The 25208-nt window shown below is 35.2% G+C and overlaps 2 protein-coding genes across 2 annotated transcripts; both read right to left on the minus strand.

Moving 5' to 3' along the window:
- Nucleotides 1–7419: 7419 nt before the first annotated feature.
- On the minus strand, nucleotides 7420–9328 carry LOC114513314 (olfactory receptor 6C2). The gene has a single exon (XM_028532588.2). The coding sequence runs from the start codon at nucleotides 8880–8882 to the stop codon at nucleotides 7926–7928; it is 957 nt and encodes a 318-aa protein (XP_028388389.2). The 5' UTR covers nucleotides 8883–9328; the 3' UTR covers nucleotides 7420–7925.
- Nucleotides 9329–23735: 14407 nt separating this feature from the next.
- LOC114513001 (olfactory receptor 6C76) lies at nucleotides 23736–24894 on the minus strand. The gene has a single exon (XM_028532109.2). It carries the CDS (start codon nucleotides 24869–24871, stop codon nucleotides 23924–23926), a length of 948 nt encoding a protein of 315 aa, XP_028387910.1. The 5' UTR covers nucleotides 24872–24894; the 3' UTR covers nucleotides 23736–23923.
- Nucleotides 24895–25208: the final 314 nt, after the last annotated feature.

The raw sequence follows: 25208 nt of genomic DNA on the forward strand, positions 1-25208 counted from the left end.
ACAAGTCCTCTTCAAAAATCTCAACACATTAAGGTGAAACTGTTCCAGATTAAAAGAACTAAACAGAAATGAGACTAAATGCAATGTGTAATCCTGGATTATGCTGGACCACAGGAAAAAAATATTTAAAATATATTACCAGGAAAATTTATCAAATTTTAATGGGGTTATGAATTAGAAAATATATCCCTACTGGAGTTTTTGATTTTTATCATTATACTTTGGTTATTTAATTCAATGATTTTATTAGAAAACATACCCTGGGATAAGGAGTTAAGTAGGCATAAAGAGACACAATGTCCAGCTCACTGTCAAATGGTTCAGAAAAACATAGTATTTATATATAGAAAGTATAAAAAATATATACATACAGTGTATATATAGTATATGTAGTATATTCATATAGTATATATAATATATAAATGTATAGAGAGATTATATATGTGTACATATATATAGAGAGAGGGAAAGATAATGATAAGATAAATCATACATAATGTAAACAATTGTGACTCTAGATAAAAGGCAAATGGAGTTCTTTTACTATTTTAGGAACATTTAAGTTTAAATACAAAATTTTACAAAAACAGGCTTGCACTAAAATAATCGTTCTCAAAATATAATATTGAAACTGGAAAAGACACTAGCATTCAGGCTGCCTGTCACTACCAAACCCAAAAAACAGTGACCGCGATTGATTCTTTATGGGCACTTTATTCAGATGGTCAGTGATCTGAGAAGATGGTGGGTTCATACCCTAACAGACCATCTTTTCTTTCCTTTCCCTGGCCTAGGTTTTTATAGCAGGGAATAAATAAGGTACACTGAGGGGTTTTGAAGTTCAGGGAGGATTAGGTGAATGAAACTGCAACATTCCTGTCCTGGGCAGTTAGCCTTTCCCGAGGGCAGGTCTGTCTCTCCCTGGAACACAAAGGCCCAGATGCCTCCACTTGTCCCCAGGTGGTAATCTTCTATCAGTACCCCAGGAGACTGGCTATTTTCCCAGGAGCCAGGATGGGCCTTATCTGCAGTTTCTGAAACAAAAGCTTTAACATGTATATTACTTACTAGGCTTATAACTTTTTACCTTAAACTAAAATTCTCCAACTCATGAGTCCCCTATCTAAATGACTCATTGTGTGCTTGCCTTGTCAGTGTAGTTGTGATGGACTGTGGACTCTCCAAAATCACCCAGTCAAGGTTTCCACTTGTGAGCAGTTGACTTACAACTGACTGAAAACTATTGAATGCCTTAATAATTGACTAATTAAGAGTTTCTAGAATTTCTTGTTTGTGTACAAATATTGGAATGTTATAGAGTCTTTTGGGGTCTAATATTTGGTATTTTATTAAGAAGCTTGGATGTTATACAACGTGTGGGAAGATTTTATCTGTCCTCAAGTGTTAATAAAATGATACTGTCCTCAAATGTTTTAAAAATGGTATTTTATTTTCCAATAATCTGGAGTATGTTATTAAAGTTTTCACTTGTTATTATTTCTCTTTGCAATGTAAAACTATTATTTCATTAAATTTACCCTTATTAATTCCCTTTCAAGTTTTTATGGGTAATCTTAAGGGCACATAGTAATACTAATGGCATGTAGAAACAATATTTTAATTATTTTATTTAATTATAAATTTCTAGGTACAAGGCATTTGAATGCAGTTCAAATATGATTCATTTATATGTTTATTGCTAAAGTGGTGTTGCTATCTCAGAAAAACAAGAAAGAAGGTACAATATATGATCATCCCTCAAATTTTTTTATGCCCCTTTAATATCATGACTTGGTCTTCTAAATAATAGAATATGTAACCAGAAAAGACACCGGCGTTCAGGCTGCCTGTCACTACCAAATCCAATAAGCAATGACAGCAGTTGAATCTTTTATGGGCACTTCATTCAGATGGCCTGCGAGCCGAGAAGATGGTGGGTTCATACCATAACAAACCATCTTGCCTTCTCTTTCCTGGCCAGATCTTTTATAACAGGGGTGGGGGAGGACAAGCAAGGTGCAGTGAGGGCTTTGAAATTCAGGGAGGATTAGGTGAGTGAGGCTGCAGCCTTCCAGTTCTGGCAGTTAGCTGTTCCCAAGGGGGGGAGGTGGTCACACAAAAGGCCCAGATGCCTCCAACATGTCCCCAGGCAGTAATCTCTAGCCAGTGCCCCAGGAGGTCGGCTGCTTTTCCCAGGAGCCAGGATGGGCCTTATCTGTAGTTTCTGAAACAAAAGCTTAACATACACATTACTTGCTAGACTTACAGCTTTTTACCTTAAGCTAAAATTTTCCAAGTTTTGAGTCCCTATCAAAAGCACATCTAAATGTGTTATGATTCAAGCAAAAATTGTACACGAATGTTCATAGTGGCATTGTCCATAGCAGCTAAAAGTGGAAATAACATAAAATGGTGAATGGAGAAACAAATGTAGTATATCCTTACAATTCATCTATAAAAAAGAATGAAGTATTGATAGATTCTACAACATGAATGAATCTTGAAAACATTATGCTAAGTACAAAAAAACAGACAAAAAAGGTCACATACATCGTGTAATTCCATTTATATGAAATATCTAGAATAGATAGATATTTCTGTTCTAGAGACTGAAAGCTATTAATGGTTGCCAGGGGCTAAAGGAAGGGAATAACACAGAGTCACTCTTTAATAGATATGAAGTTTCTTACTACTATAATAAAAATGTTTTAAATTTAGGTAATGGTGATGACTGTGGAATTTTGTGAATGTACTGAGTCACTGAATTGCACACAATGCCTAAAAAAGGTAAATTTTACATTATATGAGTTCTACCTCAGTAAAAATATACTTCGATAGCAAAGTGAATTTTGTCTCAGTTGTGGGGATTAGCCTTCTGATCTCTCTCTGGATCTGCCTTTGGTCCTTTCATAGCTCCAGATCCTATTGTCCTACACTTGGAAGAAAGGGAAAAAAAAACCTCCTGCTGATTTTAAACAGGGGGTTCTGTTTGTCTTCCTGAATGCTGCAGGCAGTTGGGAATGCAGACTGGTGCAACCATTGTGGAAAACAGTGTGGCATTTCCTCAGAAAACTAAAAATGGAACTTCCCTTTGACCCAGCAATTTCACTACTGGGATTATACCCTAAGAATCCTGAAACACCAATTCAAAAGAACCTATGCACCCCAATGTTCATAGCAGCTCAATTTAAAATAGCCAAGTGCTAGAAGCAACCTAAGTGCCCAGCAGTAAATCAGTGGATCAAAAAACTATTGTGCACTTACATGATGGAATACTAAGCAGCAGAAAGAAAAGAAGGAGCTCCTACCCTTCACAACAACATCCATGGAACTGGAGAGCATTATGCTAAGTGAAATAAGCCAGGAGGTAAAAGACAAATACCATATGATCTCACCTACAAGTGGAACCTAATCAACAAAATAAACCAGCATGCAAAGTGTAACCAGAGACATTGAAATAAAGAACAAATTGACAGTAATTAGAGGGAAGAGGGGAGAGGCGAGGGGGATAATGGGGGAAAATAGGGAAGGTCCATCAAGGAACATGTATAAAGGACACATGGACAATTCCAAAGGGGGCAGATTCAAGGGTGGCAGGTGGAGAAGGATGGGGTGGAGGGCGTGGTGGGGTAAAAGCGGAGACAACTGTACTTGAACAACAATACAAAATAATTAATTAAAAAATATACCTAGAGAGGGATATTTAAAATAAATATAGATGGAACTGGAAGATCTAAGAGCCTTCAGAACACTAACTTCATCATCGTTAGCCCACATTATGAAGAATCCTTGTCTTGTTAGGAGAGGAGATTGAAAAGTGAGAAGATATGATAGAATGTGTTGCTAACAAGAATAACATTGATTGCATAGCCAATGTACTTGATGGTAGTGCTTTTCAGTTTAGAAGAATCACAAGGAATCAAAGACAGAGAGGGTTTATGTTCCAGTAACTATGCCAGCTCTTTACCCAGGAACACAGGTTAATAACTGCTAAATGTATAGCTAAGAAAAATCAAATGCTAGCATTTAAAGTGACTGACTTCCTACTCACCACTGATAAGCAAGCCATAAAGCAGCCAGAACTGAGACTAGCAGAGAGAATGTGACAGTGATGAGAACATGGCATATTGATTGCATGTAAAAGGGTGAATTAATAAGAATGATATGTCTATATAGAATTAAATACAGGTCCTCCTCAGCACCGGTTCAGCCTCCAGGTGACAGGCTTCAGGCTACCCCCATGGATATAGGCCCCACACCTGCCTTCATATAGCAATGTCCCAGGCTTACCATAATGGAATCAGTTGCCAAGCCTAACTCAGTGGTCCTGGGCTCCAGACCCCCATGAGGACCAGGCATCAGGTCAGCCCCTGTCCACCTGGGCAGCAGGCTCACCCACTTGCTAAACCAATTAAAAGTCCAGTGTACCCAAGGATTCCAGCAGCAAGCTCACCCATGAACCTCACCAGGTGGCAAGCCTAGAACCTCTGGATAGGCTGAGTGGTGAAGAGCTTTCCCTGGCAATGCCAGTCTGTGGAGACTGGCAGAGGGGCCTACTTCTTCAAATGTGCAGATACTAATGAAGGCCACAAGGATCACAGATAATTAGGGAAACATAATGCCCAAAAATAAAAAAATTAAGCATTAACAAGTAATCCTAAAGAAATGGAGCTACCCAGTGTTAGCTGTCTTTTTCTATTTCAAACTATAACACTTCTGCCATTGTACATCTTTCATTTCCAGTTTAAAAGAATGCTACTTTTCAACCCTGAGTGAAATTGTAATACTTCAAACATTAATAACTAATTATCATTGCTTTGTATTTATTTGTGGATATAATGCTTAATTATGTAGAGAAGACTAGAGTGATACTATTCAACTCAGTTTCTTGTCTCCTACTCTTATTACCTCCTTTGATTTTTCATATTGATAGATTTTATAGAGCATTATTTAAATTAAGTAATTAAAATAATTTGATCCTTTTTTGCAAATATACCAACTACAATAGTTATATTATTAATTATTAAGTTGTCATTAAATTAAACACTTTAGTAAATGTACCATAAATATTTTGGTCTCAGTAATGTATATTTTAGAGTCTCATGTGCAGATTTATTAAGATAAAGCTTGTAGTGATTTTAGTACATAAGAACACTTTGGTGAATGCTCCATGAGATCATATTGATAGTAAATATGCTTCAAAGTTGACAGGGAAATAACTGCAATTTTATCTCATCTTCTTTTTCCTTATCAAACCATAAAATCTTAAACATGCTGCAGTAGGACAATTTATGGTGCATAAAATTCAGTAACCAAATTTTGAAGTGTTTAGACAGCTTAATTTTTCCTTTGATGTCAATTTAATAACAGAGATAAGCAGTCATATTGATAAACCAAGAATGTATTACGACAGTGAGAGATCCCTACTGCTATGCTAGCTTATATATTTCTATTTAGTGTCTTTTCTCACCCCTCCCCCCGAAAACTACACTTCTGCTTGAAAGGTAGTGTATTGTAGTGGGTGGAACATGACTCAAAGTAAAAATTCAGGCTCCATTATTTGCTACCTATGATAGGCTGTCAATTTACTCAATCCTCTGTCTATGTTTTCACACAACTAAAACATATTTATGGGACCAGTAAAGGCATTAGTAATAAAGTTTGAAAGGACTTTGATGATTTGGGCCTATTATTACATAAAATAAGGATTACTTGAACATAAACACTGCAAAATTGGTAGTTCAAAAAATAGTTATTTTCAAAATTCTATCAGTAGAAATAGTTTAAAAGAATGTTTAATTGCAATTGCAAAGTCCACTTTAAATATAAATAGTCCTCATGTATCTATGTTTCTGTTTCTATTTTGTTTGTTAAATTATTTGTTGACTGGATTCCAAATGTAAGTCAGATCATATTGTATTTGTCTTTCTCTGGCTTATTCCACTTAACAGAACAATGTCCAACTCCACAGCTGTCAGAGGGGAGGGAGGTTGGGGGCTGGATGAAAAAAGATGAAGGGATTAAGCAAAATATATATATATTTCATATATTTAATATATAATGACATATATGTATATATGTATTATAGATACAATGTCAGATAGACACAGACAATAGTATGATGATAGCCAGAGGGAAAAGTGGGTGGAGGAGATGGAAATGGGCAAAGGTGGGATAAATGGTGATGGAAGGAGACTGGACTTGGGGTGGTGAAAGCATGATGCAGATGATGTTTTATTTAATTGTACACTTGAAACCTGCATGCTTTTATTAACCAATTTCACCCCAATAAATTCAATAAATTAAAAAAAAAGACAAAATAGTCTCTGAGATTTTAATTTAATATCAGAGGTCATTTTAAAACTTTTCTTTAATGATTCTTTGTCCTTTTTGTCAGTTAGCCAGTAGAAGTAATATTTTACTTTCAAAGACAATTAAAAAACTGTTAGTATTATTAGCGGTATTATTTGTTTTCTTTTGTCTCTTTCTCTTCCCTATCTCCCTCCTTCCCTCCTTCCTTCCCTTCCTTTCCTGCTTTCTGTTGACTAGCACACTGTTTCTTGCTTCAAACTCTAAGTTCTTCAGTTCTTCAGGAATATTTTCTTCAATTTTCCTCTTGATCATAATCCCCTTAATTATTCCCTTTTGCAGTTTCTTCCCTCCCACTATTTTTGCCAGTTGGATATCGATGATTTCCTCTTAAATCATTCATGAGGCTTATGTTGATGTAAATAGTTGTTTTATTTCATCAACATTTAAAATTTGGAGTTACAATTTGCTCTTATGCATTTATTCTAACTTTGTAACCCATAATAAATGACATTATGTTTATGTTTATTTTAAATTAAATGTATGCCTTTTCACTGAATTTTTCTCATGAATGTGATTAAATCATTAATACAATAGTTTCCCTTATATGTAATCTCACTTAGTGGTTTCAGTCATCTGTGGTCAACTGCGGTCTGATAATATAAATGGAAAATTACAGAAATAAGCAATTCATGTGATTTAAATTTCTCATGTTCTGAGTAGGGTGATGAAATTTTATGCCATCCCTCCCCATCCTGTCTGAACCTGAATCATCCCTTTCTCCACACTATACATACACACCACTTGTGCATTAGTTGCTACTGGTAGCCAGATTGACTGTTGTGGTGTCACAGTGTCCATGTTCAAGTAACCTTTATTTTATTTAAGAATAGCTTCAAAGCATAAGAGTAGTAATGCTAGCAATTTGAATATGCAAAAGAAAAGCTGTAAAGTGCTTCCTTTAAGTGAAAAGGTATGTATGCATAGGGAAAAACACAGGGTTCTGAACTATCTTAGGTTTCAGGCACCCACTGATGGTGTTGGAACACATCACCTCTAGACATGGGTGACTACTGTACATCTTACTAGTGATTGTGAAGATGTTTCCACTTCTTTATTTCTTGTTATTCCCAAACTCTCACTCATATCTCTTGTTGTTTTCATTATTTTAATTAGCCTGGAACGCCTTAGTTGGTTTCATTTATTTTAATACATCTTTGATGTTGCTGTTTTCTTATTTGATTCTTAGGTTTATGATAGTAATATGGATAACTTTGCCTTGAAGGGAGAAAGTAGTACTATTACTACATGATAGTATCTTCTATATAATTTATGTACTTTTAAATATCATTACTTTCCTTTCCAGAGTACTGATGAAAATACTAAGTCAGAAATGGAGGCAAGTTTAATTACTTGGAAATACATTTTATGTTTACAATGAGGACAAACATGATGTATGTTTGGCTTGAAAGAATAGGAAGGAGTCTGATTAAGGTGAGATTAGAATGCAATATTAATGTCTTTGAGAAAGTTAGTAAATTATAGGGACAAAGCAATGAAATAAGTTAGAATGTGGTGTTAAGTATTTAGAATCTTTCTTATTGTACCCTGATTAATCAAAACTTCAGTTTCTTTGAGAGAAATTTTATCCTCTTTATGGAGTCAGTAAAAGCTTGTTTCACTTGTTTATTCCTCAGAGTGTAAATGAAGGGGTTCAACAAGGGTGCAACAGAAGTAGTGAGCATCGCAACACCTTTATTTATGGCCACCTCATCCTTTGCTGAGGGCTTGATATAGATGAAAATGCAGCTGCCATAGGTGATGGAAACCACGATCATGTGGGAAGAGCATGTAGAAAAGGCCTTTTTTCTTTGTTGGACAGAAGGGAATCTCAAAATTGTCCTCATAATATATGTATAGGACAGAAATACACACACTAGGGTGATAATGAGTGCAAATATAGCCACGAGGATAACTACTTGTTCTATTACCCATGTATCTGAGCAGGAGATCTTTAGGAGGGGACCTGCATCACAGCTAAAATGATCAATGGCATTGGAATCACAGAATTCAAGCTGGAGGCCCAGGCTAAGGGGTGGGAGAATGATCATCAAACCAGATACCCAACAGCAGACAACTAATAAGGTACATACCCGACTGTTCATGATGGACATGTAATGCAGGGGTTTACAGATGGCCACATAGCGGTCGTAGGACATGGCTGCCAGGAGAAAAAACTCGGTTGCTCCAAATAAAATAACAAAAAATATTTGACTTGCACAAGCATTATAGCTAATGGTTTTATCCCCAGTTGATATACTGTACAGGAATCTAGGAATACAGACTGTGGTAAATGAGACTTCTAAGAAGGAAAAATTTCTGAGGAAAAAATACATAGGGGTTTTAAGATGGGAGTCCAAAAGTGTGAGGGTGATAATGGTCATGTTCCCTGTTACACTCAATATGTAGGTGAGAAACAGAAAGATGAAAAGCAGAATTTGTAGTTGGGCATCATCTGTTAGCCCCAGCAGGATAAAAGTTGTTATTGGTGTGTGGTTTCTCATCACTGACATTTGAAACCTACCCAATCAGCATGTAAAAATAAGAGATTTTATGAGGACATAGATATTCAAATGCTGGAGCAAAAAACTATGCATTTAAAAAATCAAACAAAGCAGCCTACATTAATTTTCTCCTTTACCATCATAATCAATATTGCCACTATTCCAATAGATTTCTTGAATATTACTTGTACGAGCAATGATTATTCCTTCAGGATTTGTGTTATTGTTAAACAATCCAACTTTTTCTCAGATCATTATTTGCTTCTCAAAATTTATAAATGTAGTTGATTATAATTTATTATAAGAATTGGATTTACAAATACATTAGAAAAAATGATGATGTTACTTAAGCCTCTTCATCCAAGGTAAACCTTGGGTATAGGACATATCCAGATATTTAAGAACGTGAATTCTCTTCAATTGTTCCAAAGGATTGTTTTAAGGGTAAGATGGCATTTCTCCTGCAAAACAAACAAATGACAATGACAATAAAACATAACACTGGATCTTGAGATTTTTCCTTGTCTATTTATTCTTCACCACTTGTATTCCTGCTTCTTAACCCCAAGATGGTTTGATGTATAACTATTTTATCTACAGTGTGAGAAAATGTTGTGTTTAAGATATTTACAAAAGGAATATCTTCACATGCATTCATGTTATTTTTTATTTAGTTGGCTCTGGTACCTTTTCTCTCAAAGCTCCTAAAGTAAAAAGTACATTTAACTTCACTAAATATAGTCTTCTAGGTGGTGCTTTTTTCATTATGTTTTTAATTTCTTTAAACAGAGATTAGTGTTTTCAATTTCTCATTTTACCACTACTACTTAGTTTAGGTTTTAAGTCTCTGCAACTTGACTTTCACCTCCAGCCCCTCCCCCCACAACTGATTTTCTAACACCTACAGGAACTTCATTGCTGATGAAGTCAATGGCACTATTTTTAACAGTTATGTTGCCTGGCATCCCCACAATATTTTTTTAAACAACTAAAGTTCAGTCATTCTTCCAGTGATCTCAGTCCCTTATGAACAAACTATTGGGGAATCACAGGTACAGTTATTAAAAGAACATTACTTGTAAAGGAGAATAAAATGGTAATTCTGAGTGTCTTAGGGACAAAATGTGCCAACTTATTTGACCTACAGTTTGCTTTTTAAATTTCTTCCATTTTTGAAAACATAATCCTTTATTCAAACTTTAACCTGCTTCTGTTTTCTCCTCCTCTTCAGAAACACAATATACTTTCAGCCCTCTTTTTAATTTCTATATTTTTATTAAATAAAGGTGACTACATCTGCTCCTTTTTCAGAAGACAGGAATCCTCTCATTCTTCCATTTTTCTGGATCTTCCTCTCAGATATCTTTCCACAAATGTAGGGTAAGCAAAATAAAGGTGATATTTGCCTCCATAGTCTTTGTTGTCCATACTCCTCCACTTAAATCTCCAGGCTCCTTTTGTCTGACTCCTCAAGTCATATTGGCCTGTGCCTTGATTATGTTGTCCTATAAGACTTGACAGCTGGCTTTCCTTTATGTAATGCAAGTGCATAACTTAAGCTGTGATTGCTGAGCCATACAATTCAAAGAAGCATCCACTTCAAAGATGGCTGTCTCCAACCAGATAGTAGGCTGGAATACCCCCACCATCCTTTCCTTTGTTTTAGGCAGAGGTGTCCAACCTTTTGGCATCTCTGGGCCACACTGGAAGAAGAAGAGTCATCTTGGGGCACACATTAAATACACTAAATACACTAAAGAAAACTGATGAGAAGAAAAAGGTTTTAAGTAAATTTATGATTTTGTGTAGGGCTGCATTCATAACCATCCTGGGCTGCATGTGGCCTGCGGGCCATGGGTTGGATGCCCCTGTGAGATCTTGGCTGTTTGGGCCACTAGTTCTTTCTTTTGCTATACTTTAAATTTTCACTCCGATGTTTTAAATCCACCAATAAAGAGGCATCCCAGAGAGTCCCAAGTTCTCCCTCTCTTGCAAGGGCCAGTCCAGCCACAACACTAGTTATCATTTGGCTGAGACTGTCCCAAAGCTGGTGGAGTGCTTCATTCTGACATTCTCTTGAGCTCACTCTTCCTAACTAATGATGCGACTCTGGACTCTTCTCTCTCACCTTCTTCCTATTAGACCACATCCACTTAATTATATGTCAGGACTTGCTTCCACATGCTACTTGAAAATCCGAGAGAAGCTATTTAAAATGGATGTATTTCATCCAGTGTCTACTATTTGCCAAGCACAGGACTAGGCTCTGTATCATAAAGCTCATTTAATTTATACAAAAATATTTACTATAGTTATTTATGGAGTGTTTTACCTTCTTCCATAAATACTTGTGTTTCACTAGGTGATTTGTTGTAACTCTCTGAATTAGAATCATCTAGGAGAATTTTACAATATAGATTCCTTAGAACTTAGAGGGGCCTAAAGAATTTTATCCAGGCAGTGGGGGAGATGGGTTAGGTGACAGTGGAAAAATTAACAACCAGAATATTATTAGTATTGTGATCAAGAGTTTCATATGCATATTAATGTTTGAGATCCACCCAGACAATTAAGGAAATTGTTGCCCAAACTTGATATCATCACTTATATCTACATCTCCTTCCCAAATGGTGCTGTCTATTATGTCATATATAATCACTTAATTTACATATATACATTATACTGTAATTTCAGATACACATGAAAGATGTGTAGAATATTAAGTGGCTATTATGAGTCTTCTGTTGTTGATATTATCTCTGACCATTATGTATATTTTTTAGTAAAAGGAAAAAACTCTATTTTCAACTGCTCCTAGTCATTAACCAACATTAATTATTTATAATGATAATTATGAAACTATATCCCATCTGAATCTATAGTTTGTAGGGTTCCTGCCATTTTTTATCACTGAATAAAATAGTATCTCCTCAGAAGAGATTAATTAGTTTGTTAAATGAATGATTTTTCACTCAATTGGCTTTATAATATATCCTGCATATGACAGCTGAGCCTGGAAAAATTGATTCCTTTGGTCCTAGGGACATGTACCTTATAAAATTAGGTACATACAGCAAGGCCAGTTTTGTTTTCAAGGGACTAACACAGAAAACTGGACACTCATATGGGGAAACTCTAAAAAAACTCTCTATAAAAAAACCCATATGGGAATTGATGCAGACTTGGCACAACTAAGATGAAGACACTAATCAAGCTACTGGCCAACATTATATAATGACAGCCTGTCACATACACCTACCTCAGATCTTAAACCCTCACACTTTCTCAGGAAGTAGATAAACAATGAAAACTGTTTTCTTTGATTACCCTTCCACTCTGAAAATGTGGTCTCTTTTTGAGTCTCTCATACTGATCAAGAGCTTATTCAAGGAAAGAAAAACAGTGCTTTGCTTTCCAATTCCCTGAGATTTTTTTTCATACCCCCTCAATCCTCCTTCTCCTTGGAAATCCTACCTCTACCTTTGTTAGATAAGATAAATTTATTAATGGTTTCTCTATATGCAAGTAGTGAAGATTAATAAACACAAATTTCATTTAAATTAGAATTGCGAGTTAGGTGCAGCTCATACTTTACCACTCATCCTCAATTAGCTCCAACAGGAAAATGTTCTGCACTCTACTACTCTAGCAAGAAGAAAGAGGATCTTCTCAACAGGCAATTACGCAGTCAAAAACTGTTAAAAATCAGCCAGTGGAAAGCCACTACATGTCAAACTGTCATTTTCCATCAAAGGACTTTTTGTTTACTATAGCTCCTCTGAATTCCCCCTTTCCTCTATAAAAGCACTTCTCTTCTGTTTCTCTGGACTTAAGGGTGATTGGCTATTATATCACATGCTCCAAAATGCAATTTTTTTGGTCTAAACATCAAAGTTTATTGAAATAAATTATATTCTATAATAAAAAATACTAAGGATGTTATCACTGGTTACAGTTTTAAGTCTATTAACCAGAAATCCAACATTTTAATCCAAGAATGACACCTTCTTTCTGCTACAGTTATAAACATGATATTAGTATTGCATACCAAATTGCAATTCTTTGTTGCTCCTGAATAAATCAATTTTCAGCAGAAATATCTGGCTGTGTATTTGTTTAAGGTCAACAAAGTGCAATTGTGTGCTAATAATTTAGTACGCTTTAATTAATCTTTGCCTCATCCTTTAAATTTGATTTATCTAAGAATTAATTCTCTCTCCATTACTCTAGGGCTACAAAATAGCAATAAACAGCAATAAAATAGCAATATTTCTTTCTCTTATCTCTCAAAGGGAAAAAGAAATTCTAATATCTACCTTACAATACTTACTCTTTTGATAATTTTTCATGGTTTCAGCCGGCAGCTCCTTATTGTGTTTAACTGTGCTGTGTTAGGGAAGATGTGCCTCTACACTGTTCTAACAGGTTGTCAACCTACACTTACTCTCCAGGCATCTTCTGGAGGGTCTTAAGCTCTTCAAGTTTCCCATTTTTTTTCATATCATATAAAAACTGTCATATCATATTAGAGAATCTTTCTTATTGTAAACCCTGAAAACATTTTCCTTTGATGTCTGTCACAAAGGGAAGAAAACCTAGTGTAAAGGAGAATAGAAGAACTCCCTCTGGGTTTTGGAAGAGCTATGATGGTTCTGAGCAAGGAGCTGGCTCTCCTACTCCCAAAATAATTATATTTATATGTTTCTGTTGAGTCTTCTGAAGGTGCACTGGGATCACTCGAACAAATAAAATAAAGAATCTTCAGAGACCTAGGTTCTAATATCACTAATACATTTTTTGCCTCATGAACTTTGGCAAAGCAATTAAAATAGGCTGCATCAGGGACACTGTCCTTTGAGACATAAGATAGAATAGCAGCATCTGACAGTGCCCATTTTACAGATGAGAAAAAAAGCACAAGCCTGATACAACTCCTTAATATACCTTCTAACTTTATGGGTATAAGCAATTTTAATACTCAAAATATTTTGCTTTACCTAATTTCCCATATAGTAATTGCTTGTAAAGTATCTCTTTAATATAAAAATACGCATTGAGAAAAAGTCCTATGTATTTAATGATATTATATATTACATGTATGTTTTTTAAATGTGGGAGCATTTATCTACTTTTGAAAAACTGGATGAATATGACATACATATGAGGTCTGTCTAGAAAAAGTCCAGCCGTTGTTAATATAATAAGAATGGTTTGCATAACATTTATATAACCTGGCAGCCAAGGAGGGTGAACTGGAATGTGCATGTGTGAATAATGATGGCTTTGCTACACTAGTCAGTGGGGTGGTAGACGCCATTGAATGACCATGTGTACTGTGTGGCCATCACAATCAAAAGGACTGAGTGAGTAGAGCAATGAATCTGCATTAAATTTTGTGATTGACTATTCCTCCATGAGAACTACTTCAATGATTCAGAAGGCCACAGCTATGGGCAACTGGCTATTGGCAGGTTCATCATGACAATGTGCCTGCTCATGCATTATGTCTTGTGTAGTGGTTTTTGACAATCCATCAAGTCACCCTGGTGACTCAGCCCCTCTACAGCCCAAATTTGGTGCCCTGTGACTTCTGGCTTTTCCCAAAACTAAAATCACTTTGGAAGAGGAAGAGGTTTCAGACCGTCAATGAGATTCAGGAAAATTCAACAAGGCAGCTGATGGTGATTGGGAGAACTGTGGGTAGTCCCAAGGTGCCTGCTTCGAAGGGCACTAAGGTGTCATTGTTTTATGTACAGTGTTTCTTGCATCTTCTTCAATAAATGTCTAATTTTCATAGTATTCGGCTGGATACTTTCTGGACAGACCTTGCCCTGTTCTTCATTGTGCCTGCAGATGATACTTTGCAAGACCATAGTTACAAAGTATGGTCAAAGGATGACTCAAAAACAGCTCACTCATTTAAAAACCACTGATCTAATGACTTTGACTTTGAAATATCTTCCCCTGAAATATTTATATATTTTCAAAAGGAACCGATCTGAGAATATTTTAAGACATAAAGTAATGTTTGGGAGATTAATTTTAAAATGTTGGTTTTGGTTAATCAAAAAAAAGAAATAAAAACTATAGTCGCTAGGAGATGAGATGACAGTTTAGAAATCTGGAAAATCTTTGTATGGTTACATATTAGTTGCTTTAGGAGTTTATGGTTTGATGATGGAAGATCAGGGCTCATGAGTAATAAATTTGTCATGATTGAGAGAGCAAGCTCCAGTGGTAAAGGGAGTGAAGGAAATGTCCTTGTTGCATGTTGCTTAAATATCTGCTTTCTGTTTCTATTATGTTTTATTATAGCACCATTGTTTTATGAATTTCTTTCCCTAATTTACATTTTTTAATGAAGGCAAGAGTTTGTTTTTAAATTATCATTGATTTTCATATTTTTACATTTGGTATATAATAAAGTTTTATTTATTAGTAAGTTTTATTTTGTGGAAAACAATATATTATAAGTTGTTGTGAAACTAAGGTTGTTATGAAACTAAGTGTTATGAAACTAAGTGTTAACCCTTTGATCTGGCACAAAACAGTTGAAACATTGAATTTAATTAAGGTTTACAAAATTTAAGACTTTACATGTTGTATTTAAAATGATAAAAATGAATCATATCAAATAAGTAATATTATGCAACTACTAAAAGGTTTAGTCCTAGATATTTTTTTTTAATTTAAATTTTAAATTAATAGTCAATGTATAGTATTATACTTGTTTCATGTGTATAAACCTGTAATTAGACATTATATTACTTACAAAGTCATCATCTGATAAATCTAGCACCCATCTGACACCACGTATAGCTATTACAACATTATTGACTGTATTCCCCATCCTGTACTGTACTGTGACTATTCTGTAACTACCAATTTGTATTCCTTAATCCCTTCACCTTTTTTACATTTCCCCAACCCATTCCTATCTGACAACCTTCAAAATGTTCTCTGTATCTATGAGCCTGTTCTGCTTATTCATTTATTTTGTTTTTTAGAGTTCACATATAAATGAAATCAGCTAGCATTTGTCATTCTCTGTTTCACATATTTTACTCAGTAAAATACCCACTAGGTCCACCCATGGTGTTGCAGATGACAAGATTTCATTCTTTTTTATGACTTAGTCATATCCCATTGTATATATACACCTCTTTTTAATCTTCATCTATTGATGGACACTTGAGTGGCTTTCATATCTTGACTATTGTAAATAATGCTGCAATGAACATATGGATGCATATGTCTTTTCAATTTACTGTTTTGAATTTCTCTGGATAAATATTCATAAGTGGAATTACTGGGTCCTTCTTTGTCTCTTGTTTTTATGTGTATTTTGTGTGATATAAGTACTGCTACACTAGCTTTTTAAAAATTTCATTTCATAGGGAACCAACCATATGGAAAAATATGGTTGCAAATGATACCTCAGACAATGGTTTGACCTCCAAAATATATAAAGAACTCACACAACTCTCCTCCAAGAAGACAACCCAATTAAAAAACAGGCAAAGGACCTGAATGGATGCTTCTCCAAAGAGGACATATGGAGGGCCCAGAGACATATGAAAAGATGCTCAGCATTACTAGCCATCAGAGAGATGCAAATTAAAACCACAATGAGATACCACTTCACACTGGTCAGAATGGCCATCATAAACATATCAACAAACAACAAGTGCTGGCGAGGTTGTGGAGAAAAGGGAACCCTGGTACTCTGTTGGTGGGATAGCAGACTGGTGAAGCCACTATGGAAAACAGTATGGAATTTCCTCAAAACACTAAAAATTGAACTGCCTTTTGCCCCAGCAATTCCGCTGCTGGGTATATACCTTAAAGATCCTGAAACACCAATTCAAAAGTGCCTATGCGCCCCAATGTTCATAGCGGTACAATTTACCATAGCCAAGTGCTGGAAGCAACCTAAGTGCCCATCAGTAAATGAGTGGGTCAAAAAACTGTGGTACATTTACACAATGGAACACTACTCAGCAGAAAGAAAGAAGGAGTTCCTACCCTTTGTGGCAGCATGGATGTAGCAGGAGAGCATTGTGCTAAGGCAAAATAGTCCAGGTGGTAAAAGAGAAATACCATATGATCCCACCTATTAGTGGAAACTAATCAACAAAACAAAGAAGCAAGCACAATATAATCAGAGACACTGAACTAAAGAACAAGCTGACAATAACCAGAAGGGAGTGGGGAGAGGGATAATGGGGGAAAATAGGGGAAGGGCCATGAAGGAACATGTATAAAGGACACATGTACAAAGCCAAAGGGGGTAGGATTGAGAGTGGGAGGTGGGGATTGGTGGTGGTGGGGGAGAATGGAGACAACTGTACTTGAACAACAATAAAAAAAGTTTTAAAAGAAGAAAAAAATTCCTTTTCATGAAATGTCTTTTGTCATCCTTTTACTTCCAGTCTGTGTGTGTTACTAAGTTCCTTGAACACTCATATAACCTTTGTTTGAGCTCTGTTTCTGGAAGTTTGCTTGTTTCCATTTCATTCAGTTCTTTCTCTGGAAATTTCTCCTATTATTTTATTTGGGAGCTGGGTTGTTTTTTTTTTTTTTGTCTACTCATTTTGGCTGCTTCCCTGTGTTTGTTTCTATGTATTAGAGCTGCTACATCTCCCAGTCTTGGTAGAGTGGTCTTTTGTAGTTGGTGTGTTTAGAGACAGTAGCACAGCCTTGCCAGTCACCAAGCCAGGTTCTTCAGGTTTGCCCCTCTACCTGTGTGGGCTGTGTGTGCCCTCTTGTTGTAGTTGTGTCTTGATTGCTGTCAGCACATCACTAGGAGGTATTGACCCCCAGGCTGCAAGGGTGCACTGCAACTATAGCAGAGTAGCTGCTGTGCAGGTGCTGACCCCATGAAGCAGGACTGCTTTGGTGAGACTTTGGTGCCCACCAAGTCTGCTCCTTGAGTGTGTCACTCTTAGCTAAGGTTGGGTTATAATCTGGCCTGGTCAGATGTTGTTTACCAGGTACACTGGCTTTGGGGCCTCCAGGGAAGTGTAGGCCAAGCTCAACCATTGCCTGTGCCCTGCATGTGGCCACTCTGCATGAGCTACAGAGGGATCTGCAGATGGCTGTTATTTATGCTGGTATTAGACATTCCCAGAAGAGGCCAAGCTGCAAACCAAGACTGGTTGCCACTTGAGCCAGGCCTGGGACCTCTTAGCAAGAGGTACAGGGTACTCAGAGGCCAGCTACTGTTTGTTTGAAAGCTTTTAGGAAAGCCTGAAACATGAGCCAAGAGAGGTGGTTTGTATGGAAATAGTTTTTGTGAGTCTGCAAGTAGAGTAAGGCAGGATCTCAGGGGATCACCAGAGCAGGGCAACAGTCTTAGCCAGACTGATGCAGACTCAGATATAGCACCTGCCTGATGGCTCTGTGGGGTGATGGGTCAAAAAAAAGGAAAATTATTTCTGCAAGCACTTCTCTATGGGAGAAAGCTGCCCTGCCAGCCACCACCTTGATGCCAGACAATTCAGCTTCTCCCCAAATGTCATTGGTGCCTTTTGAACTGCTACCCCAGTGCTGAAGCTCAGAGTGGGTGAGTCTAAGTATGTCAATAAGCAGACCTTTTAAGAGAAGTGCCAGGGACTTGAGAGCCCTCTCCATCTCACTCAGCCACAATCTCTACTGGTTTTTACAGTTAGAAGTTATGAGGACTTCTCTTCTTGGCACTGGAACCTTGGGTTGGGGGTTATGGTATGGATTGGGACCCTTGGCTCCTTAGGGTGTGACCTCTGTAGCTAAGCTATGCTTCCAATTTATAATTGTCACTCATGGATGTGGGACTAGCCTGTTCTGAGTCTCCATCCCTCCCACCAGTTTTGTTGTAGCTTCTTCTTTATATCATTAGTTATAGGACTTCTGATCAGCTAGCATTCAGGTGGTTCTGAAGGATGGTCCTTACATAGTTCGATAGTAATTTTGATGTCATTGTGGGAAATTCCAAATACTGCATTTATCTATGCAGCCATCTCTATTGGAAGTTCCTATTTTATTTTCTTCTTATCCCCTTGTTTTATTTTTTGGTAATGTATGTGGTGTGTTGATATATGTAACATATTTAACCAATTTTTTTTTGCATTTAGAAAAGGTCTTGATCTTAATGAATATATATTATAACAAGTGATCTTTTTGTCAGATGATTCCTTTAGATTTTTCAAACATATAATCATATTATGAGTAAATTATAATATTTTTTTCAAAATTCACCAATGAGCTTTACAATACCATAGATTTATATTACTGTACTTTTATTTTTTTTTTAAATCTACCATCCATACAAAACAGTGTATAATGGTATAGAAGTACCCTCAGTCTCAGTTAAGATACATTATCTGTACCTCAGAAACCTCTGTTGGTCCATCTCTGATCATATCCCTTTTCATCCTTAACTGATGAATTCATGAACTCCTTGATTTTTGTTTGTACCCTTCATCCTGCTTTGTTTGGGAGGGCTGATGGGAATAGATATATGCCCAGACTACATTTCTAGTGGATTTGACTTTTTGCAGACTTTGAGAGCCTATTATATCATTGTCAAGTTTTGTATGAAGATTACGCTGTTCTCATTTTTATTTTGTATTTATTTATTTTCATTTTTATTAATTTTGTATTTTTGTTTAATTATTTTTGTTCCCATTTCCCCCCATTATCTTCCCTGACTTACCCACCCCACCTTCCACATTCAATCCTCCCCCCATTCTGTCTCTGTCCATGAGTCATTTAATGTGTTCATACTTATCTAGCTATTCCCTGAAGGTGTAAAACATATTAATTCTTTCTTAAATATTTACTAAATACTTCTTTAAGACCATTAGATTCCAGAAGTTTCTTTTGAGATAATTTTTAATTGAGTATTCAAAGCTTGCAATAAATGCAGGGTGAGGCAAAAGTAGGTTTACAGTTGTTCATAATACAACTGTAAAATAATACAATAATTAATACATTAAAATATAAGAATAAATTCTGTTTCACACACAACTGTAAACCTACTTCTGTCACACCCTATATATGAATATTCAGATTTTATATTTTTGTTGTACTAGTTATTGTATGTTGCATTTTATAAGGATTTCAACACTATTTACAAATTTATTGGCATAATTATAATTATCTTACTTTTACTTCCAAATTACATGTAGTCATGTGCACTGTTTTTCCTAATATAATATTTTGATTCCTTTCTTCTTCTTCTTTTTCTTGTGAATTACAAAAGTTCTTTAACCAGTGAATGGATAAACAAACTGTGGTAAGAACATCTATTAGAATAGTACTCACTAATGAAGAGAAAAAACCTACATATTGTTTGATTAGATGATAAGTTTGGATCATAAATGGATCTTCAAAAAGGAAAAAGCCTAATATAAATCAAAAGAATACATATTTTATTAATCTATTTATATAATATTTTTTCCCATTTTTAGAAGTTTAACTTTACCATAGACCTATATTTTAAAGTTAATTTTTATATAAGGTGTGCTGTGTAGGTTGATGTTTATTTCTTTGAATATGGATACCCAATACTCAAAAATTATATATCAGAAAGACTATACTTTCTTGATTGAATTGCTTTTGTACTTTTAGCAAACCTCACTTGAATATATTTATGTGAGTTTATTTCAGGGGTGTCTACTCTCTTTAACTTATGCATATATCCTTTCAAAACACACTGTCTTGATTATTGTAAAATTATAGCAGATTTTTATGTGAAACCCCACTTTTGTTTTCTTCAAAATTATTTGTGTCTAACATATTTTGTTGCCTTCTCATATAAAGTTTAGGATAAGACTGTTGATATTACAAAAATGTTTTCTAGGACTTCAGGATTGCAATGAATCTGTAGTTAAAATTAGGGATTCACATTATAAAAATTGATATAAAAATATCGAATTCAGTAACAGTATGTCTCCTTTAAAAGGTCTTTAATATTTTATGCATATATTTTTACTGTTGAGCCTTTGGATTTCATACAAAGTTTTTTGGATTTATACCTAACTATTTTACTTTTTGGTCAGTAATGACATTGTTTATTTTGAGTTTCAACTATTTATTGCTATTATAAAGAAATCAATTTATCACTAATAATGTAAACTAGGTATGGTACCAGTTGGGTACTGGAAATATCAATGGGAACACTTTGTAAAATGTATGATTGCCTAACCACTATGCTATATCTGAAACTAATACAAAATAATATAAATGTAAACTGTAATTGAAAAAGAAAATAAAAAAGAAATTATTTTTCTAAGTTGGCTTTCTATCCTGTCAATTGCTCAACTTATTTGTTAAATTGAGATTGTTCATAGATTCTGTCTTGTCTGTAGTGTTCTATTCATGTAGGAGATGTGCTCATGGGATCTTGATCATGGAAAATAAAGAAGAGACAACACATTTCCTCAACAGCTATTGACAATAGAGAAAAGTCAGTAGTCAGCCAACATAAGATTTTGCCAACATGAGAATGACCTGCTTCACTGCTGAAGCCTGCTGACATCACTGTTGGGCATTTTCTCATACTCAGGCACTGTATGCAATTGTATCATTTCTTTTACTTCTCTAGTTCTTCCACTGGTTATGCATCCTCTAATGTCCTGCCTTTTGTTAACTCTCTTACCACCTAAAACAGCTTGAGTGCTTTCTGTTTTCCTTCCATAATCCCACTTAGTTCAGGGTTATTTAAGCAACCTGTAGATTGACTCACTTCAGATAATAAATTTTACAGAACCAAACTAACATATTGGTAGTGAAAAATGAGAACATCAGAACAAAACCCCACAAGATTTGATTAACAATTTGGTATAAGAACAAGGAAAGAAGCAGTCTGAGATGGACCCCAGGTTTCTGATTTGGCAAGTTGGGTAAGGTGATATTTATCAAATAAGATAACAGCAGATTTGGTAGGAGGGATAAGATGACACTTTAAAATTTTTGAACACTGATTTTATCAAAAGATACTCAGCTTTTCTAGTATACTGATGCCACACATATAGCTCCCTATACATGAAATATTTTGTAAGTGATTAATTTACATTGTCTTACACATTTGACTATTTTTTGACTGATTTGTGAGAGTCAAAATCTGATAAAATATGACAGTTGGACAAGACAAAGGGCCAATTTTTTGTTACCATAAATTTATCAAGTCCATGCTATCCTTTAAAGAATATACCTAGGTGGTTATTACCTTGGAAAGTGCTTCTGTATCTGCATATATGCTTTCCATCTAACCAGTTATCCAAATGGAGTTGGCTGAAATAAATTCAAATGGTTTGTCTATACCCAACAACTATTCTCCCTCACTGTCAAGCAAGATTAGTTGCTACCTCACCTTTACCTCTTCAGTTTGTAATATGACCCAGACTATGTGAATACAAGTAATTGTTATAACAATAGTAATAACTATTATTAAATTACCAAGCACTTTCTATAGTACTTGTCATGTTTTAGAAGTTTAACCTATATTTAATCATAACAACAAATCCACGATGAAGTATAATTATTGTACCTCCTGTACATGTGAAAAATCTGAACCCCAGAGAAGTTTAAAATTTTCTGAAAATCTCAAGCTTGTAAATGGCAGAGCAAGAGTACAAATCTAGACAACATGACTTCAGCGCACATATACTTAAGCAACACACTATGGCTATGAAACATGGAAGTGATGCTCAGGAATCAAAGAGATGGTTTAATGATTGCTACTTAAAGGTGTATCAATCAACATATTCTAACTGCTACTTTCATTGAACTTGGTGGCAGGAAGTTTCCTATCTCTTACCATGAGCTGAAAAGAGTGAATTGAAGTCTACAAGGAACTGTACAATTTATCCCGTGACAAAAGATGATCTGTTATGAAAGAAGGAAACAAAATTGAGCCAAATAATGAAATGTATTAAAAACAGAGACAGAGGGAAGCATTAAGAGAGATTATGAGCAATAAATAGTCATAATATAAACAAATCCACTTTTTAGCTCCTGAGCTAAACAGAGTTTTCATGGCTATTATGTGTCTACCTAAGATTTTAAATTTATTAAATCATTTTTCTTAAACTGATTTTATTTTTAATATTTATTTGGCAACCAATATAATCTTATATAATACAATAGTCAAACCTTACCAAAGTTGGAGACACTGGTAAGAGAGAAAACAATACAATTAGCTAGTATTTGGATGGTTAAAGAGTTCCAAATTACAATGTTGGGTAAATTAAGGTGCTTACAGAGGAGAGAGAGTATTATTCCCAAACCAAATGTTGCTAGCTCTCTGTAAGAATATTTTATAGAAATATGCTTACATGCTACTGCCTTTTCTTTAGGTATTAACACTAATTATAAAAGTTCTACATTGATAAATTGTTCTTAAAGTTATAGTTTGTTGTATTGTTTTTTATTTAAGCACCCATATATTAAGCTGCTCTAAAAATAAAAAAATAGCAAAAATATTTTTACCATACTGATTTTCTACCTTGATGGCAAATATGTAATACGTTTTTAAAATTTTATATAGACTATATGTAAATTGTGAGTTAAATTTTATGGTCAACATAAAAATTAACAACTTCTTCCACATTGTTTAACTGTTATGAGTTATTCCTCATTTGAGTGGCTGAATTACCTTTTTGTTTTATTTTTAAAAAGCATTAAAAAGCATATATGTGTATTTGTAGACATACACACAAATGCACAAACACATATGTACATATATACACATGTTTGTACATAGACACATATGTACATTTGAATCTAAGCCTGTCTCCTATTGGGGCATGTGCAAGAGGCAACCGATAGATGTTACTCTCACACATCAATGTTTCTCTTCCTCTCTTCGTCTCTCCCTTCCCCTCTTTCTAAAAATAAGCAAATAAAATCTCAAAGTTATTTAAGAAGGATTTGCAATATAAAGATTTTATATCCAAAATAGCATAAACAATTGTAATTCTGAGAAGACATAAAAGACGACAGAGAAGGTATTTTTAAAAATCATTCATTGGTTCTTGGTTTAAAACTGTGTATGTTTCAGTTATAAATTACAGCCAGAGAAATGTTTTTGAGGAGCGTAACTTTTTTACAACATCCTTAAATGCTTGTTTCACCTGCTGGTTCCTTAAGGTGTAAATAAATGGGTTCAGCATAGGGGCAACAGAGGTATTGAGCATAGCTATTCCTTTTGTCAAAGCAACTCCTTCCTTTGCTGATGTTTTCACATACATGAAGATGCAGCTTCCATAAGAGATAGAGACAACAATCATATGGGAGGAACAGGTTGAAAAGGCCTTTTTTCTTTGTTGAGCTGAGGGGATTCTCAAAATTGTTCTGAGGATGTAAGAATAGGAGAGAATTATTAACGTCAAAGTGGACATAAGAGTCAGCACAGCTAAAACAAAGCACATGAGCTCTAAAGTACTTGTGTCTGTGCAAGAAATTTGCAGTAAAGGAGCAGAATCACAGGTGAAGTGGTCGATGATATTGGAGTCACAGAAATCCAGCTGCAGGCCCATGGTCAGTGGTGGAAAGATGACCAAGAAACCAGCCAGCCAAGAGCTGCCTACCAACTGGTAGCAGATCTTGTTACTCATAATGACTGTATAATGTAGGGGTTTGCAGATAGCTACGTAACGATCATAGGACATAGAAGCCAGAAGAAAAAACTCTGTTGAACCAAGGAGGATATAGAAAAATAGCTGAGTTGCACAAGCATTATAGGAAATAGATTTGTCTCCACTTAGGATGCTGATCAAAAACCTAGGATTGCAGACAGAAGTAAATGAAATTTCTAAAAAGGAGAAATTCCTGAGGAAAAAGTACATAGGGGTCTTTAGGTGGGAATCCAGCAAGGTAAGAATGATGATAGTAAGATTTCCAGTGACACTCATTACATACATGAGTAATAAAAAGAAGAAAATCATGACCTGTACATCTGGGTTATCAGTCAGACCCAGGAGGATGAAATCTGTCACAGATGTTCGATTTTTCATTTCTGTGATTGATTTTTCAGAAATCTTACTGGCAAAATCAAGAAAGACAAATATAAATCAGTTTGACACACATAAATATCTGCACCTATTTTTTAAGTAATGATTGTATTTTCATAAGAAGTACCTGAGGCTTAAAAAAATTCTTTCTATACCTTCTATAGAGTCCCCATTTTCACCAATTCTATTATACATTTCGTGGGTGTATCTTCTGTGTTTAATTTCAGTTGTATTACTCTGATTTCTTGCTGCATGTTTACTCTACTTCTGTTGCTTACAACTGTTACATGGGAAATGAATTGATTAAACATGAACTTTTTTCATGCTTCATTGTTTAGCT

This window comes from Phyllostomus discolor, chromosome 2 (assembly GCF_004126475.2).
Source record: "Phyllostomus discolor isolate MPI-MPIP mPhyDis1 chromosome 2, mPhyDis1.pri.v3, whole genome shotgun sequence".
Classification (NCBI taxonomy): domain Eukaryota; kingdom Metazoa; phylum Chordata; class Mammalia; order Chiroptera; family Phyllostomidae; genus Phyllostomus; species Phyllostomus discolor.